Source organism: Manacus candei, unplaced genomic scaffold (genome assembly GCF_025592945.1).
Source record: "Manacus candei isolate 608988 ecotype Guabito, Panama unplaced genomic scaffold, ASM2559294v1 h1tg000046l, whole genome shotgun sequence".
In the NCBI taxonomy this organism is placed as follows: domain Eukaryota; kingdom Metazoa; phylum Chordata; class Aves; order Passeriformes; family Pipridae; genus Manacus; species Manacus candei.
In genome coordinates, this window is record NW_026138094.1 from 13,541,765 (window position 1) to 13,557,953 (window position 16,189).

Genomic DNA, 16,189 nt, shown 5'->3' on the forward strand with positions numbered 1-16,189 from the left:
TGGATAGAGTTTACTTCCCAGTTCTAATGGTGTCAAGTTGGATGCTCTGATTAAAGGCACTTTATGTAGTAATTAAAAAACATGTCATGTTTTTTCCAGCCCACTGGAAATCCCTGCGTTTGAGGGAATGTCTTACAGGTTTCAAAGCAGCAGGAATTAAATTTCCTTGTATTCTGAAGCAACCATTGCAAATTTTCTTGATGCTACTTCTTGAATCTTGACACTAATCAAGAAAAAATGCTGATAAATTAAATCTAATTTTTATTATATTTTTAATAATAAGCTTGTTTCCTGACCAAGTGCCTCTACAAATTCGTTCTTTAGGAGAGTCTGCCCATTTTTGTCTGGCTTGTTTAAGTGACAGGCCTTTAAATAGCAATAGCTTCATCTGCAACTGGAAATCCAGACAAACCTGTATTTGCAAACTGTTCAACAGACCATCATAAATATATTAAGATATCCTAAGTGAAGTTTGTGCTTTTTAACTGCGATCTTCTAAGAATAACAAAAATTGTAACATTTCTAGGATTTTCCCTGCTTTAGTACCAAGATGTTTCCTCTGAGCCCCTCACATCATATATTATAGTTGTGTTTTCCAACTCAAAGGCTCTGCTCTGACTGTTCCTGAGGAGCAGCAGATGAATGTACCATCAGGAACACAGGCAAACTGTAAATCCCCCAGCTGAGGCATCATTAATACTCAATGCTTTAGTTTAATGGCATCAAGTGCATTTATTATACTTCAGCTGGTTTAGGGTAACAGACAAAATGGATGTGTACATTTTCTGTTCTGGATGACTGACCAATTTAATCTTTCTAAATGGATGAATGGTTTCAAGCTTTATGAGAAGCAACACTAATGCTATAAAGGCTGCAAGAGGGCCATTTGTAGTGAAGCCAAAGCCGCAAACTTTTATAATCTTTTTTCCTTTTGTTTAACCCTTCCACCTGCTGCTCAGTCTGCCTCTTTTAGTTAAATGAACCGTGTTTGTTAAGGTAGTTTTGGCTTCTTGCATTTCACTGCTGTTAGAACATGTATCATTGAAGTCATTAGCACGACATGACCGGCAAAGGACCTTCCAAGAGATTTCACCATGAACTTCTTGAAGTTATGGGATGAGCAAACTCCACAGGCCACCTCCCAGCCCCATGTAAGCAGAAAATACTGGTCAAATCTCCATCTAAACTAACAGGGAATTTGCTCCTGGTTGTACAAGTCTGTCTCTCCATAAAGCACTCAGAGATCACTTCCCTCTTGAGAAGCCCTTGGCCCTGCACTCTCTGCTGCAGCTGAGGAGAACACTGGGAGGAAGACAGGTGAAGGGTGGGTTTCCTGCCCTTTGGAACCTCACTGGTGGAGAAGGGGGGCTGGACAGACACCCCCCTTCTCTGGGCACATGGAATCTTTGTCCAGCACACGCTGAGGTCACAGTGTGGCCACGGCTCCAGAGCTGCCACATGGCTGTTCAGTGGGAAGTGTAAGAACAGAGGGAAAGGCAGAGCCAAGCAGTGAAAAAAAAAGGAAAATAATCTATTGTAGCAACATGGATTGATCCAACAGTGAGGAAGCCTCAGGAATGTGCCTCCTGCTTTCTCAGAAGGGGAAGGGCACTTGCTGGCAAACAGACAGGGGGGTCTGTGCGGCTTTACTGCAGATTGGCAATTGGGGGTCTCCAAACGTGAAGCTGTTGCTGTAATGACAGGGCCCAAACCAGAAACAGGTATTGAGGCAGCCCAGAGAGAGAAGAGAACCTGGCTGAGAGAGACCTGGGCAGAAGGTGCTTCTGCAGCGAAGTTCAGCCACTACAACGTCTTTGTCATGAACCAGGTTCCAGTGCAGCTCCTCCCTGGCTCTCCCTGAGGAAGGCACATGCATTCCCAGAGGTTGCAGTGCTGCAGGGGCATTAGGAAGGCAATAGTGCAGTGCCTGCTCCCCCAGTTCCTGGTGGGAGTTTGGGGGCACAGGGAGGGGGGATGTTCCTTTGCTCTTCCATGGGCAGGAGGAGAGAAAAATCAGCCTGGGACTGTTCGAGCTCCTCCTCATGGCACAACTATGGAGAGAGGCTGAGAGAGCTGGGGGTGTAAAATCTGGAGAAGAGAAGGCTCCAGGGACACCTTACCACCCCTTCCAGTGCCTAAACGGGCTCCAAGAGAGCTGGAGAGGGACTTTGGACAAGGGATGGAGGGACAGGACAAGGGGAAATGGCTTCAAACTGCCAGAGGGCAGGGTTAGATGGGATATTGGGAAGGAATTCTTCTGTGTGAAGGTGGTGAGGCCCTGGCACAGGTTGTCCAGAGAAGTTGTGGCTGGCCTTGGATCCCTGGAAGTGTCCAAGGCCAGGCTGGACAGGGCTTGCAGCAACCTAGGCTAGTGGAAGGTGTCCCTGCCCATGGTTGGGAGGAGATGGACTTTAAGGTCCCTTCCAACCCAACCCACTCTGTGATTCTTATCGTGTCCATAGGGGGGCTGGGAGATGTTCCAGACCTAACTCACCTGGGGGATCAACACTGACTTCAGGTTTCTCAGCAGCATAAGGTTTCAATTTTGTCCCTGACTGAACAAGACTAAAAACAATAAACCTTTTGGGTTAAGCAAAATTTACACCCACACATTCAACTGGATTTCTCCTACCAAGTATAGATGTATAAAAAGAATTCACAGCTGATTCCAGAATTTTGTGTGTTTTCTGATTTGGTGAAATTTAGATTTTTTTGATTTTTCAAATACTTTAACCTTAAGTTGGAATTTCCTGACCCTTAAATGTATGTTCTATTAAAATCAGCATGTCCTAAATCTTGTACCCTAATTCTACCTTAAGAATATTTTCATTTAAACATCTACAAATGCACTGACTAGATCTTGATTTTTCAATGTAAAGACAATAAATTCCACAGCACCTGCACATATGGAAACAACTTGAAGTACAAAGATGAAAGCTATTAGTCAGGTCAGCAACCACTGCCTCAAATAAAAGAGATAATAAATAAGAGAGATAATAAAAAGTCAGTCCAAAGAGATAGAAGGGGGTACTTTTCTAACAAATAATACTATAAAGTTGATGAATCTCTGAGTTCAACATGTTGAATTCAACATCAATAATTCAACTCAGCTGACATATGACTTAATAAGTCTTTACTTTCCTGTGGAGACTAAGCAATATACATTTGGATTCAAGCAAACTGTTCTGTATTTCCAGCCTGGAAGATTTTATTGGGAAATAAATTTCCCTTTTCAACTTATACACACACCAGGCAACATAAATAATGTTCATCTTCCACGGAAGATGCACATTTGGACTCTGCTTTCTGCAGCTTTTAAATGAAGATGCAGAGTTTCTACATTAATTGTAGTGGACATCTTGTGGCAAAGACTCCCCTTATTTAATATTTCTCTCCTATGTAATAGTTATTCCCCAGGCTTTCCACTGGCAGTTTTCAGAGGGAACTCAAAGAAGATGCATGAAGAATTAAAAGAAAAGTTACACTAATTCCACAATTATTGAAAAGAACAGTCTTAGAAAACTAGATGTTACTACCAGAACACGTCCCCGATTTTGACTGAAGGAATAAATTTAACCTCCAGAAAACCTCCCTGGTGTTGTCACTCAGCACAGCACACCTGGAACTGGAGCTCTAACGCCCTGACTGTCGAGAAGAACTAAATCATTGTTTACAGCTGATCAGGGTCTCTGTGGTTTCAGAGTCTGAGTTACTGAACTCGGGGCCTGAACCTCGCACTCAGCACTCGGGGCTTTACGAGAATGTCCAAAGCCCAGGAGGTACCGAGTGAGTCACAGTGTCCCACTGCTTTCTGAATTATTCCAGTTCTAAATCCACAGCTGGCAAAGAAACAAAGAACAACATAACAGGCATTTGATGCTGTTCTCTGTAGTGAACTTCTTTTTACCCTAGGACGGGACTTGAGGCCAAGGGGTTCAGTGGTATGAACTTTTATCAGAACACGCACTTTTACTCCTTATAAAAGCTGTTTTGGCTACAGAACAGCTGATCAGACACTCGTGCTGTTCTCACTGAGGTCTGATACCGCTCTTAAAATGAATGTTTTGAAGAAATACAGCTGCTAAAGGACATTCCTACAGAAGCCTTACAGCACTGCTGGACTAACCTGAAACCACAAAGGACACAGCCAGGCAACAACAGGCACTTCTGTCCCACAAGGCCATTTCTCTATTTCCATCCTTAGGAACCACTGAATTCCTGTTGTGATGTATCTAAATTTTATGCCCATACTTAAGCATCAACCTAATTTTCAGTCACATACCTAATAAGTAAAGTGTTTCTTTTTTTAAATACATATTCACATCACAATACCTAAAATCATTTAAATACAGCCTTTCCAAACACCCTGATATCCAGGCTGGACACAGAACACTTTAAGTAGTACCCAATGAACAAAGTTTGATGTGGTTTCATTAATGAGCCCAATGACACAGAATTCTCACTGGGGACACCACAATTCCTTGACTGGTTACAGAGGGAGGCTGGAATTTGAGGTTGGAATTTGAGGTTGGCACAGCCTAAGCTACACAAGACAAATCCCACCCTCACCTGCTTCACACCCATCCCTGCCTGGTCACACAGACCCTGCTCAGGCTGCCCTGTTTTGTTCCTGTTGGGATGAACTCTGCAGTGTCCTGTGCCTGCTCAAACGTCACCAGAATTGTGTTGCAGAGGACAGAATACTCCTTTTAAGGATTTCCTCCTTTCTTGCCACGTAATAAGGATTATGGAGCACTCCTAGGAAACATATTTTCCTTAAATACAGTTCAGAACAACTTTCTTTCTCATTTGATATTAAGCTATCATTAACTGGCTTTATTCCAATCTTTTTTTTTAATCAACTCAGCAGATTGCAGTTCAGTGACTCCCTCTGAAAGTATAAGAATTATTCACCTCATAACAAAGTCACAATTCAAGCCTCTGCAGCCTATATTAAAAACAGTAAATGAAGGCATCACAAGCTCTGTAAAGGCTTAGGGTTTGCTCTGTGAATTGATTTTTGGCAATTCAAAAAAATAAATGCATGTGCACACTATTACAGACATATAGTTTTTATATAAGTGTATCTATATAAAACTAGCAAGAAATGGAACATTTCATAAAGATCCTGCTAGAAAATGAAAAGATACGAGCAGTTAACATGGGAAGCCAGAAAATCTGACAGTGAACAGCAAGGTAAAGCAATTAATTTTAAAGCAAAAACTTCACCAACATTTGTCTTTTCCCTGAATTAGGAACTTTCACATCAAAAGAGTCATTCAGAGCAGGGATTTAACTAGATTTCACTCGAAGCAGAGTTGCCTTGTGCCAGGGCCCATGTGGAGAGGGGTGGGGGTCCTTGTTTGGGCAGATCCATTGCTGGTGAAAACTGCTCCAGCCCCACGGAGCTCATTCCCACCCGCCGAGAGCCTGGCCCTGGATCAGCACCACGGGAGTGCCCTCAGAATTCCATGGAGCTGGGACTGGCTATTCTTAGAGGCACTGGTCACCTGCAGCTCCTGCTGCAGTCCAACCCAGCCCAACCCAGCAGCTCTGGGCAGAGCAGACTGTGACTGCAGCACATCAGCCCCATTCGTGGCAGGGCTGACACGGGGGAGCCACAGGGAGCACCCACACCCCAGGCTGTTGGACTCTGGCCAGAGGGCTGAGGCTGCTCTTGCACAGTCCTGTGTGTGCACAGCAGGGCTGGGGAAGGGTACTTTGGCCCAGTGCTCCCACCTCAGCACACCTTCACCCCCCCCACCCGTTCCAATCGAATGCTTAGAAATTATTTTCTCCAATTTCTCATCAGTTCTCTCCTCCACAATGGTCATAACAGCCCTTAACATGAATTTTCTAAGCTATGCCTGATTTTTATATAATATTCAAGTGAAAGGTGTTGTGGAATTATGGGCATTCTAAACAGAGTTTATAAAAAATAATTTAAAAAAAAAATCAAGAATCCAGCAAAGAACATTGTTGCTGTTTTGAAACCTGATGAGTATATTTTAGTGTTTGGTGTAACATCCATTGCACTGAGCACATATAACATAACCTCCTTGGAAGTCACTGCTCAGCTGCTGAGCCCTTTCAGAGTGTGGAGTAAAAAGTAAAGATTTAAATAGAAATCTGCCTTTTAACTCCCAGTTCCAGGAAAACTGGTTGAAGGCCAGGAGAAGAGAGAGGGAGGGAAGAACTGGTGGCTCTTCCTCTTTCCCAAACTCTGCTGGGCTGCACAACTGTGACCATATCCATTGCTGAGGTCAGGCTGGAAGGGCAGGAAGGACTCCCAGGCTCCCAACAGCTTCCCTGCTCTTTGCCCATCCCTGTCAACACCAGCCAGAAAACCTCCTACTCTTCTGTGCTTCCTTCTGCCTCTCACCCTCCTCCCTCGGATGAATTTGGCAGCAGGAAGTGGGACATGCAGCCAGGCCTTGGGCTTCACTGGACTGCTGGAGCAGAATGGGGAATATGCAGATGAAAGAAAGTCCAAGCAGGAAGTGATTTCCCTTTCCTGGGGCAGGAGCCTCCACGCTGCTGACCTGCCTGGCCAGCTCCTTCTCCAGGCCATGGAAAAGCTCAGGTTCCAAAGGCAACAACTGTAACCAGCTGGGAAGGCTCCCAGACAGACTAGTTTTCATGTGTAAGAAGGAAAAGCTTCCATTTGTCCTCATTTTGTTCCCCTAATGAGAAATTCTGCTATAAGTATTTATCTGTTGAGAACCAACAAATTCAACTTCTCCACAACCTGTTTTTCTTTAAAATGGGGAAAGGCCAACCCCTACTAATCCAGTTCAACCTGCCCTGTGTTTGTGCTAATCCTCCACTCACAGAACCTGAACTCCAAAGCAGGACATCAGTGTGCACTGGCCCTTCCCAGCCTAGAACCACAAAACCTCCAGTAAAAACTTTTCCACAACTTCCCAGTTCCACAGTCAGGAAATTGTAACTAACTAGATGATCATTATCCTCCAAAATATGTTACTGCTTTTAAAACAACCACTTGGAATTAAGGCAAGTGCACCTCTTGGTCTGTTTTCCCACCACCCCAACATGGGGCAGCACAGGCCTAACAAAGCATGTAAATGAAAGAAAACAAAACTTAGATGCCTCTAGGATAGGAAATAAACCCTGTCCTCTGTTTAACTCCTGTAATATGGCATTTTTCCGAACTGAAGGACTTCCCACTGAATGTGCTAATTCTCATTAAACTTCATTTTCTCATTATAAATGTCCCGAAAATAGATTTTTTTTTTAATTGCTTCCAAAAGGAGGGAAAAAAAGGAATCAGCTGAAGACCTGACTTTTTAGGAGCCCAATAAACTGCTGTACATGTGAAAACTGAATATGCATTTCATTCCATGCTTCCTTTTCCCATCCCAGTAACTCCACGGTGTATGGACACACAGTATGGCTGGTGATGACCCTTCACAGCTCAAGCTAAGGCTGAGTTTATCAGCTGGAGAAGTCAGGCCCAGCTCAGTCAAGGTGTGTCTGAGCTCCCCCAACAGCCCTGAGCTCAGGCACACCACTAAGAGGATGCAATTTTTTTTGCCACAAAAGAGATTTAAAATGTAATCTCTTTAAAGGTTGTTCCATGTTACAGAGATCTTTTCCCTCTCTGTAGTTTTTAAACTAGGATTTCTTTCTGTTTAGGATTAAATGTCCCAAGTTACTGCACAGTTCAGTGAGAGAGTCAGTGCTGAGAGGTGACAGGAGAGGTGTGTTCACAGCACTCAGAGAACTGATGAATGACTCTTGTTTAATTCAGCTAAACCAGGAGTTTTTAACCACTGTGGGTCCATGGCCTGATTCTAAAGGATACAGATCAAAAAAACAAAACAAAACAAAAAAAAAAAAAAAAAAAAAAAAACAAAAAAAAAAAAAGAGGAAAAAGCACAAAATGCTGCAGTGGGATAATGATGCCTGGAAACAGCAGAACTGTCATAACAAGCACCTTCCAGCTCTCAATTCAACCCCAAAATAGTATTTTCTTATCGTTTACAGCTTCCTCTACTCTGTTGTTAGTCAACTTGCACTGTTTCCTTGGGAATTTGGATCAAATAAGGAATGAACAAACCATAGACAAGGATACACCCAACCAAAGCCTCTAAAAAACTGCTTACCAAGTACAAAATACCAAAGGCATATTGAGGATACACAGGGTTTTAAAGAGTGACAGGTACAAAGTCCTGCTCTACAGCAGTGCAGGAACTTTTCTGCTTCAGGAAGAGGAAAGAAGCAGAGGGAATCCAACAAAACTGACCCTGATGACTCCTAAATAACAGCAACCACCAGTGAGCAGCTCATTGTGTTACTTGAAGGTGCTCTGACAGTGACAAAACCATTACAGGAGAAAGAAAACCTCCTCCTGGTCACATCACAGCCAGTTAGAAACCTGTCACTGCCCTCCTTTGATGGACTTTGCATCAGCCCTGAGGTATCCCAGTCATGTGGACACCATTCCCATTTCCTACAACTTACACATATTTTTCGAGACTTAAAGCACCGAAGTCTCCAAACCTTAACTCAGTGTGTAATGAGTTTAACATATATTTTACATCTTAATTTGCCATAATAACGTAGCTATAAGCTGCTGTCATTCACCCCCTCTTTGTGACCTTGGAAATAAAATGTTAGATCTCCATGGGATTTTCCTGGCGAGATGGTTTAAATCAGTGCACATGTACATACTCCTCTGTATGTTTTTTCAATTTTCCTAAAATATTCTCATATGTGCAGACATGATGACTAGACATGTTTCAGTGGTGCTTGAAACTCGATACAAGTGGGTAATTTAACCATGTAATTGAACAATATTACAGAAACACGGGGAGTTTCCTAGCAACAAAAAGGCCTTGGACATCAAGATGGCAGCAAACGTTGCAATTGCCTGACCCAACTTGAAAGGAAATTGCTCTGAAGAATATTCTCCTTCCTCTCACAGCACGACTGATACACGGCTACAGGTCTGACCTTGAGGGGATTTTCCTGCATGCCTCACTCATCCACAGGGTCACAAATGTCATATGGGAAAGGGCATTTGGGGAATATTTTATGTTTTTCAGAAGTAAGAATAATGGATTTGAAAAATTTCGTTTTCTTGCACCCTCAAGTTTGCCACCATGGAAAATAAAGAGCTGCTTAATGTGAAGTAGCTGAGTGCAGCTCAGCTTGTGGGTGCAGAATTCCCCCTTGTTAGGGGGGAATTCCTGGAGGACTGGGCCAAGGGAAAGGTGGCACCAGTGCTGTGAGCATGGAGACCACCAGTGCTGCTCTGTGCCACCAAAGACCCCCATGGCTGAGGAAACAGGACACAGATGGACAGAGCAAGATCATCTCCCTTCTTCCCTTTCCCCCCATTTTCATTCATCTCTGGTTGCAGCGTTTGGGAGGAGAAAAACCACAAGATTTGTGGTCCGAGTTCCTTTTTGCTGAAGCAAATCAGTCAGCTGAGCTATCCCAGAGGACTGAGGATAACTGTGCCCTTCATTGGTGCAGAGAGGAGGTGACATCTGAGATGAAGAGCTTCTGAGCAGCCAGTCTCAGCCAAGAGCCATCTCCTCCTGCATGGAGGAACCGACCCTCAAGGCTGCAGTGACCCCAAAACCCCAGGGTGGCTCGAGGTACAGAGGGCACTGAAAAAATTCCTTACACCCTCCTCTGCTCTGAGCTTCCTTCAGTTAAACAACAACATGAGCCTCTATTCCCAGTTCCACCATGACTTCATTTTTCCATCTGAAGGAGCTAAAACTGTTGCTTCAAGAAAAACACCAAAAATTGCCTGTTTTCTGAATGAAAACTTAAGAGCCTCGGGCAGAGAGACAAACCCCTTCTGACACGAGGATGATGGTCTACTGGTATTTCCCTAAAATAGCAGCAGCTATTTGTGTGGAGTGTGTCTCTAACAAAGATGTTGGTATAAAAACACTGCCTTGCCAACACCATTCTTGTCAATGTTCCCTTTCCAGCTCTGGAGGCACTGGCTGCTTTCACAGCCAAGTTTGCCACCGCTATGGAAAACAGGCTGCACATGCAAGCCAGCTGAAGTCATCCAGACTGAAAAGGGCTCAGGCTGCTGCTGCTACCACTGTAAAAATGTTATTTGGAAAGCCTTCTTCTCAGAGAGCTGTATAAGGAATCAGAAATCCACGGTAGGGATGCAGGCTTGGTGCTTTCCCATTTTTCAGCAGTGACGGACACGACAAAGCTCCGATGTGGAAATGAACCATCTCTGCCCCTGACAAAGGCACACGAGCAGGGCAGGGTGGCCTTATATAGCTGGGCTGGCCATGTCCTCTGTGCCACCTCTGTGCACTCTCAGAACCTCAAGCAGCATGGATGGAGAGCTCTGCTTCAGGGCAGGGGGATGTCTCTCCATTTCATCAAAGGGGTTGAGCAAGAACAGCACAGAGACACGGCCAACATCACAAAAGAAAACAAGAAGTAAATCCCTTTCACACTCCATAAGTCAGGCCAGAAATAATTTTGTAATTAGTCAAACAGAGGTAAATGACATGTAAAATTTACAAGCTTTTCAGTGTCTAAGAGAACAGAGAAGCTTGTTTTAGCAGCAGAATGACCCAAACCATTCCTTCCACAGATTTGTCCCTTATGTGCAGCTGTTTGCTGAGTTTGGAACTGCAGTTTTCTTCCAGGGCAGACACTGGGTCTCCCTGTGATACCCAGCTGTCTATTTGCATGAGATCTTATAGAATCCAATAATTATAGGATGGTTTCTGTTAGCAGTAAACCAACAATTAAATACAGGAGACAGTAATATTTCTATTTCCTTCAGATTCTTCACAGCATTAACTGCTTCAGATAAAAGGACAGAGTCAGTTCAAGTAACTTTTGCTTCTTGAGCCTCAAAAGAAATACCATTTTTCAGCAGCATGATTTAAGTTTCATCTTAACTAGAAAAAGATACTTGTCAATGTTTATCCCAAATTTTAGAGACATTCTCCCAAGTCCTTCTCTTTAATGTTTTTTGCTCAGTGTTTTACCTACACTGCACCCCACTGCCACTTCATGGCACAAGAAAAATGTTACTACCTCAGGCAGTCAAACAAGACATAAATGGCAGTTTTCTTTAGAGGTTTTTCCCACATGAGTTTTCTCTCCAAGGTAAAAGCAGATTATGCAGCAGCATACTTGCTCCAGCTGAATAGCACAGTATTTAATTGTGCCATAATATAATACTAGTTCAGCTTCATATGGTTTTCTTAATCCAAAACCAGTGTTCAAGTTTAGTTGACCTCAGATTTAGACAAACCTGAGGAACTTTCACTACTGCAGAAAACTTGTAGTCAAAGATCTCATCACTCATCTCTCCTCTCCTTTGTTTTGGTACATTCCTACAAAGTCCAGTGACAAAAGATTGCTTTCACTTGGAACACAGGAACTCCTAAAAAGTTCTGCACCACCTTTGGGCTTCAGTTTTGGGGGGAGCTCATTTCTCATTTACTATCAGTGCAAAACATCAGATGCAGACAAAAAAAAAGGTTCTAGTTGAGGTTTTGATATTCTGACCTATGACTTGAGGTCTGACAATGAAAAGGACAAAGCACATTTGAACATCTCTGTACTTTGCAGATCCCTATAAAAAATGTCGACTTGAAAATTCAGGAAAATATTAATAAATTCCAAGTTAATCTATTGGAAGTATTATAATCTGTTTGATACTTCACACATCTTTATGAAGAAGAGAAATTTCTTACCTTTAGGAAAACGAACCTTTTCAAAATCTTGTAGATTAAGTAACCCCAGTATAAATGCAGGCCTTGGAGGGTCAACAGCATCCCATTGAATAAAAAATAGGCTATGACAGGAGTCGTGGAATAGTAGGTTGGCAGATAGAGTGTGGCACGAAGAATCCTAAAAAACAAAGGTCACTGTTACAGTGCAAGATTTCTTCTCTATTTACACTTATTTCTAATGTCACAGTCCCAACTGATTAATATTAAAAAGCTCTGCAAAGATGGCAGATTAATTAACAAGATCTGTCTTAACTAGATTATGCATCTCCACTGAAATACAGACTTCAGAAGATGAGAAATCTGAGTCTGGCATGAAAGTATTCTAAATGAGGTTAGAAAAAAAGCCCTGTTTTTTAGATCTTCATCTCTGTGTGGTCTGGATACTGTGCAACTCAGAGCTTGTCTAGGCCTTTTTTAATGTAAATTCTCCCTAATCTGAAATCCACACTCCAGAGAAAATCCTACAGGATTTGCTACAGGGCTTTTTGTTAATTAACATATGTTTTGTCCATCTTCAGACTTCACTACTTCCATATTATTTGGGGCTTTTGAGTCCCTTTAATCTCATGTTTTGCTTCTGAGCTCAAGAACTGTAGAACAAGAAACTCGGTGAAGCAAAATGATTGGAGATCACTTGTACAGTTAATCAGAAAATCACAATAAAGTGAAAGACATCAGCCTTTCTGAAGGAAAATACTACAGGAAATTAAAGCCTTGTGTTGATCAGTGTTCAGAACCCTTAATTTAAGCAGCTTGAGCCTCTAAGGGTTTGTCCACGTGCAGGGAGGGGCACGAAGGCAAATTAGGGCTGTGAATGTGAAACACATTAAACACTTTTAATAGCTAAACACACTAAGCACAGTAAGCACCCATGTGGATACTCCAAAGCAGATTAAATTATGGCACTCCAAAGGCATCCAAGTATTAACAAGTTAAGATTTATTTGTGTTGACTCCATGAATTAATTGGTTCACCCTCACTCCTCGGAGTGCTCCTCGCGTGGGTGAGTGAGGTGAGGCACCAGCCCAGAACTGGGGAGCAGAAAGAAGATTCTACAAAAATTGAACTACAGTCACATACTCTGACTTTGCAGCTACAGCAGGAGGGGTGGAATGAAAGGGAAAATGATTTCTCCTGGTTAAGTAGCTTAACCCCCTTGAAAATGCAGGAGCTCATAGCATTTAACTATGATTTACAACAAGTTAAATAATACATAAAAGCCTTTATTTAGGTTAGCAGATCTTCAAGAGGCTCCTTTAAGACTATTTTCACTTAAGAACTTTTAAAGAAAATGACAGTTTCTGTCAACTCTTCTTGCTATCCCTTAGTAGCCAACAATAATGACAATTCTGCTTCTGCTCTTTAAAGTCCAATCCATTCCTCACCTTTTCCCATCCCAACCAACAGTAACCTCTCAGGGGAAGTGGGAATGAAGTAAAAGCCTGTGACTCCATTAAATGTTGCTTACCAGAAGGGGAACAGGATGATCCTGGTGATGAAGAATGCAATTGAGAAGATGATAAAGAGTATATTGCAGGTTTTCTCCCAGTGAGCATAATTAAACATTTTGGCTGCCTGCAGAGAATAGAAACCACCAAATGTATTGTAAATATTCTCTGAAATAAATTCTGTGCTTTCATAAATAAAGACTCATCTTCCACCTAAGCAGGAAGAAAATTTCCTCCCAGTTTGACATGTAAAGCAAGCATGTTACTGGTACCTAATAAAGCAGCATCAGAACAGATGCTTTGTTTATATTTCTCCTTTCATCCTAAAGGAAAGGACTCTGTATCAAAGGCCTAAAGAGTAGCTCTCCAACCAGAATATCCAAGTGTTGTGGAAACACAAAGTCCTCTTGCCAACAGAGGTAATTCCTCATTTTTCTACCAGACTCCAGACAGGCTGAGTCCAAGAGAAGCTGCTCAGGAGTGGTGGTGGCCCCTCTCACACAGGTGTTCTGGTACATGCCTGTTACTGACCCTCCTCTGGGCCTAATTCAGCTTCTGTTTTCTCCTTTTTGAGAGCAGGAGATCTTAGTGCTGGTCTCTATCCCACTCAGAAAGGTTGTAATTGCTGCTTCTCCCCTCAATGAACCCTACAGAGCTCTGCATGTTCCATTAGGAACCACCTTGGGCACGGCTGAGCAGAACAGCTGTTCTCAAGTGTGAGCAAAGCCTCAGGTGCCAAGCCTAAGTTTTAAACAAGCAGTCTGATTAATTATTTTTTCCCCTTCTTTTTTTGAGTGGCAGGATTAAGTCATGCTGGTACTCAACCTCAGTTTCCATCCAAGTGCTGTCCTACCAGTTTCCAGCTCAAAGGTCTGTAGGGCCCTCAGTTAATTGGAACACAGAGCAATTCAAGATTAGAGGTAATTCAACAAAAAAACTTGTTTAATCTGGACCAATCCCAACTTTATGACCCCACAATTACTTGGTCCAATATAACAGACTGAGTATGAGGAGCGAAAATAGACAGTGACAGATAATAAACTAAAAGGGCTGCTTTTAGGCACTGCCACCAAAACAGGTGATGAAACTGTGCTCTCAATCTCCATGTTATAAACTCAGGAAAACTCTATTGAAGGAAACATAATTTGTGTTTGTCTTTCAAGAAACCCAGCAGTAAGTCTGTATGACCACAGTGCAGAACTGAACACTTAAACACTTCTAAACATTGATATTTAGTTCAGAGAAGGGACTTCTCCTTCAGCACAGGGGAAGAAACTTTTCTGCCAGTAGGTACCTGTGATATCTTGTTCAGGGACAGCCTGAGTGTCTCCAGCCTGAAGTGTTTAATGCAAAGGTACCCTTGGCTCAACACAGGGGTGTGCATGATGACAGCAGTAAAGCCAATTTGGAGAGTCATAGAATCATAGGAGAATTAGTCAAAATTTTGGCTGCTAAATTTGCAGGTAGGTAGTGGAGTCCCTTCCATCACCAGAGAGGTGGTGGAGTCCCCAGCCCTGGATCTGTTCAAGGACCAACTGTATGTGGCACTCAGTGCTCTGGTTTAGCTGAAAAGGTGGTGATTGATCAAAGGTTGGACTCAGTCTTGGAGATCTTTTCCAACCCAACTGATTCTGTGATTATCCTGGTCTAATTTTAACAGTGAAACAAGAACAACCCAGGGAATCAGCTGTACTTCCAGTCCCTGTTCTGTACTGAAGGATTTCTCTTCTGCTCTTTTCTCATAATGGATTCTGCAGCAGAATATCAAATTATCTAGAAGCTCTTTTTTATCTTACAAGCTAAAATCTGTGAATCCGTGTCAGGAAGGGATCGTGTGGAACTTGTGGCAAAAAAGATTAAAATGGCACTGAAAAAAAAAAGGTGGAGAGCAGAGTTACCTCGAGCCAGAAATCTGCAGTGTCGTGCACAAAGATCACCAGAGTCCCGAGGCGCACGTAGTTGCCACACCAAGAGCCACTCATCAACCCGATGGCTGCCAAGTGATGGACAACGTGAGCCATGAAATCCTGGCGGGGAGAGGCAAAACAAAAAAAAGAGGAGGTAAAGCCAAGCAAATACAGCCCTCGAGCGTCTTGCCGGCCCCGGAGGGATGCCCTGGCAGCAGGAATCCTGGATGTGTGTGCAGGGTGCCAGGCACAGACTGATGCTGCCCTCATGTGGCTGCACCTCATCCAGGAGCCAGGCGGGGATTTCCCTCGCAAACACTTTCTCCCTGCTCATGGAAAGGGAGGTTTTAGCTACAAACGAGCAAGACCACTTGCCTTCCTTTTGATGTCAATCCCAAGGGTAAATAAGAGAGACCAGTAAAACCCGATCTCAGCCATGTAGTACCAGTACTGGGATGGCAGCAGGGTCTGTAATGAAGACAAGCACAGTTAACTCTGAGAACAGCAAACAGTAAATGCCAAGTGAAATTACTTCTTTTTTCCTTCCCTGACTTCTCCTGCTCCTCTGCTGAGTCTTGCTTAAAAAATTAAACTCAACTGAATCCCTGTTCTGGGCTTCATTAAGAAGGATGTTCTGGGAGCCAAATATTTTAACCTTTGCTCAGCCCAAAATCACAATTTTTGCAGTTCCTCCCCCACCTCTGAATTTTAACATGCTTTTCTCCACGTTTTTGTCAGAGAAGTACATACAGAGTCCTTCTGCATTTAATTACAAACAACTGCAAATAAACCCCCTCCATTTTGGTGAACAATTAACATATTAAATATTCACACTTCCCACATGTGAAATGTCAGTTATTTATACTTAAATCTCATGGATTTGCTGGCAGGATGCTGGGCTTGGCTGCTCCCTTGGGTCAAGACATTGCCCAAGTGGCAGGTGTGTACAAGGAGCTGGGAAAAACTCAGCTGGGAGGCAGGATTCCTTTTGTTCCTGGCCCCTGCCTAGGACAGGGATAAGAAGATTTATAAAAATAAGAGTGCCCTGAAGGATTGCAGGGCCTGGAGCAGTGCA

The 16,189-nt window shown here is 43.0% G+C and overlaps 1 protein-coding gene across 8 annotated transcripts in view; it reads right to left on the minus strand.

Annotated features, from left to right (window-relative positions):
* Positions 1 to 16,189, minus strand: part of CERS3 (ceramide synthase 3) — a 46,062-nt gene that overhangs the window by 5,597 nt on the left and 24,276 nt on the right. For 7 of the 8 annotated variants that reach the window (XM_051796803.1, XM_051796802.1, XM_051796800.1 and 4 more), the window contains exons 7-10: positions 15,490 to 15,582; positions 15,106 to 15,234; positions 13,228 to 13,334; positions 11,721 to 11,877 (exon numbers count right to left, since the gene is read on the minus strand). In XM_051796803.1, the coding sequence (XP_051652763.1) occupies positions 11,721 to 11,877; positions 13,228 to 13,334; positions 15,106 to 15,234; positions 15,490 to 15,582 (486 nt within the window). The remainder of the gene's footprint in view (positions 1 to 11,720; positions 11,878 to 13,227; positions 13,335 to 15,105; positions 15,235 to 15,489; positions 15,583 to 16,189) is intronic. The other variant, XM_051796799.1, reaches the window with a different exon arrangement.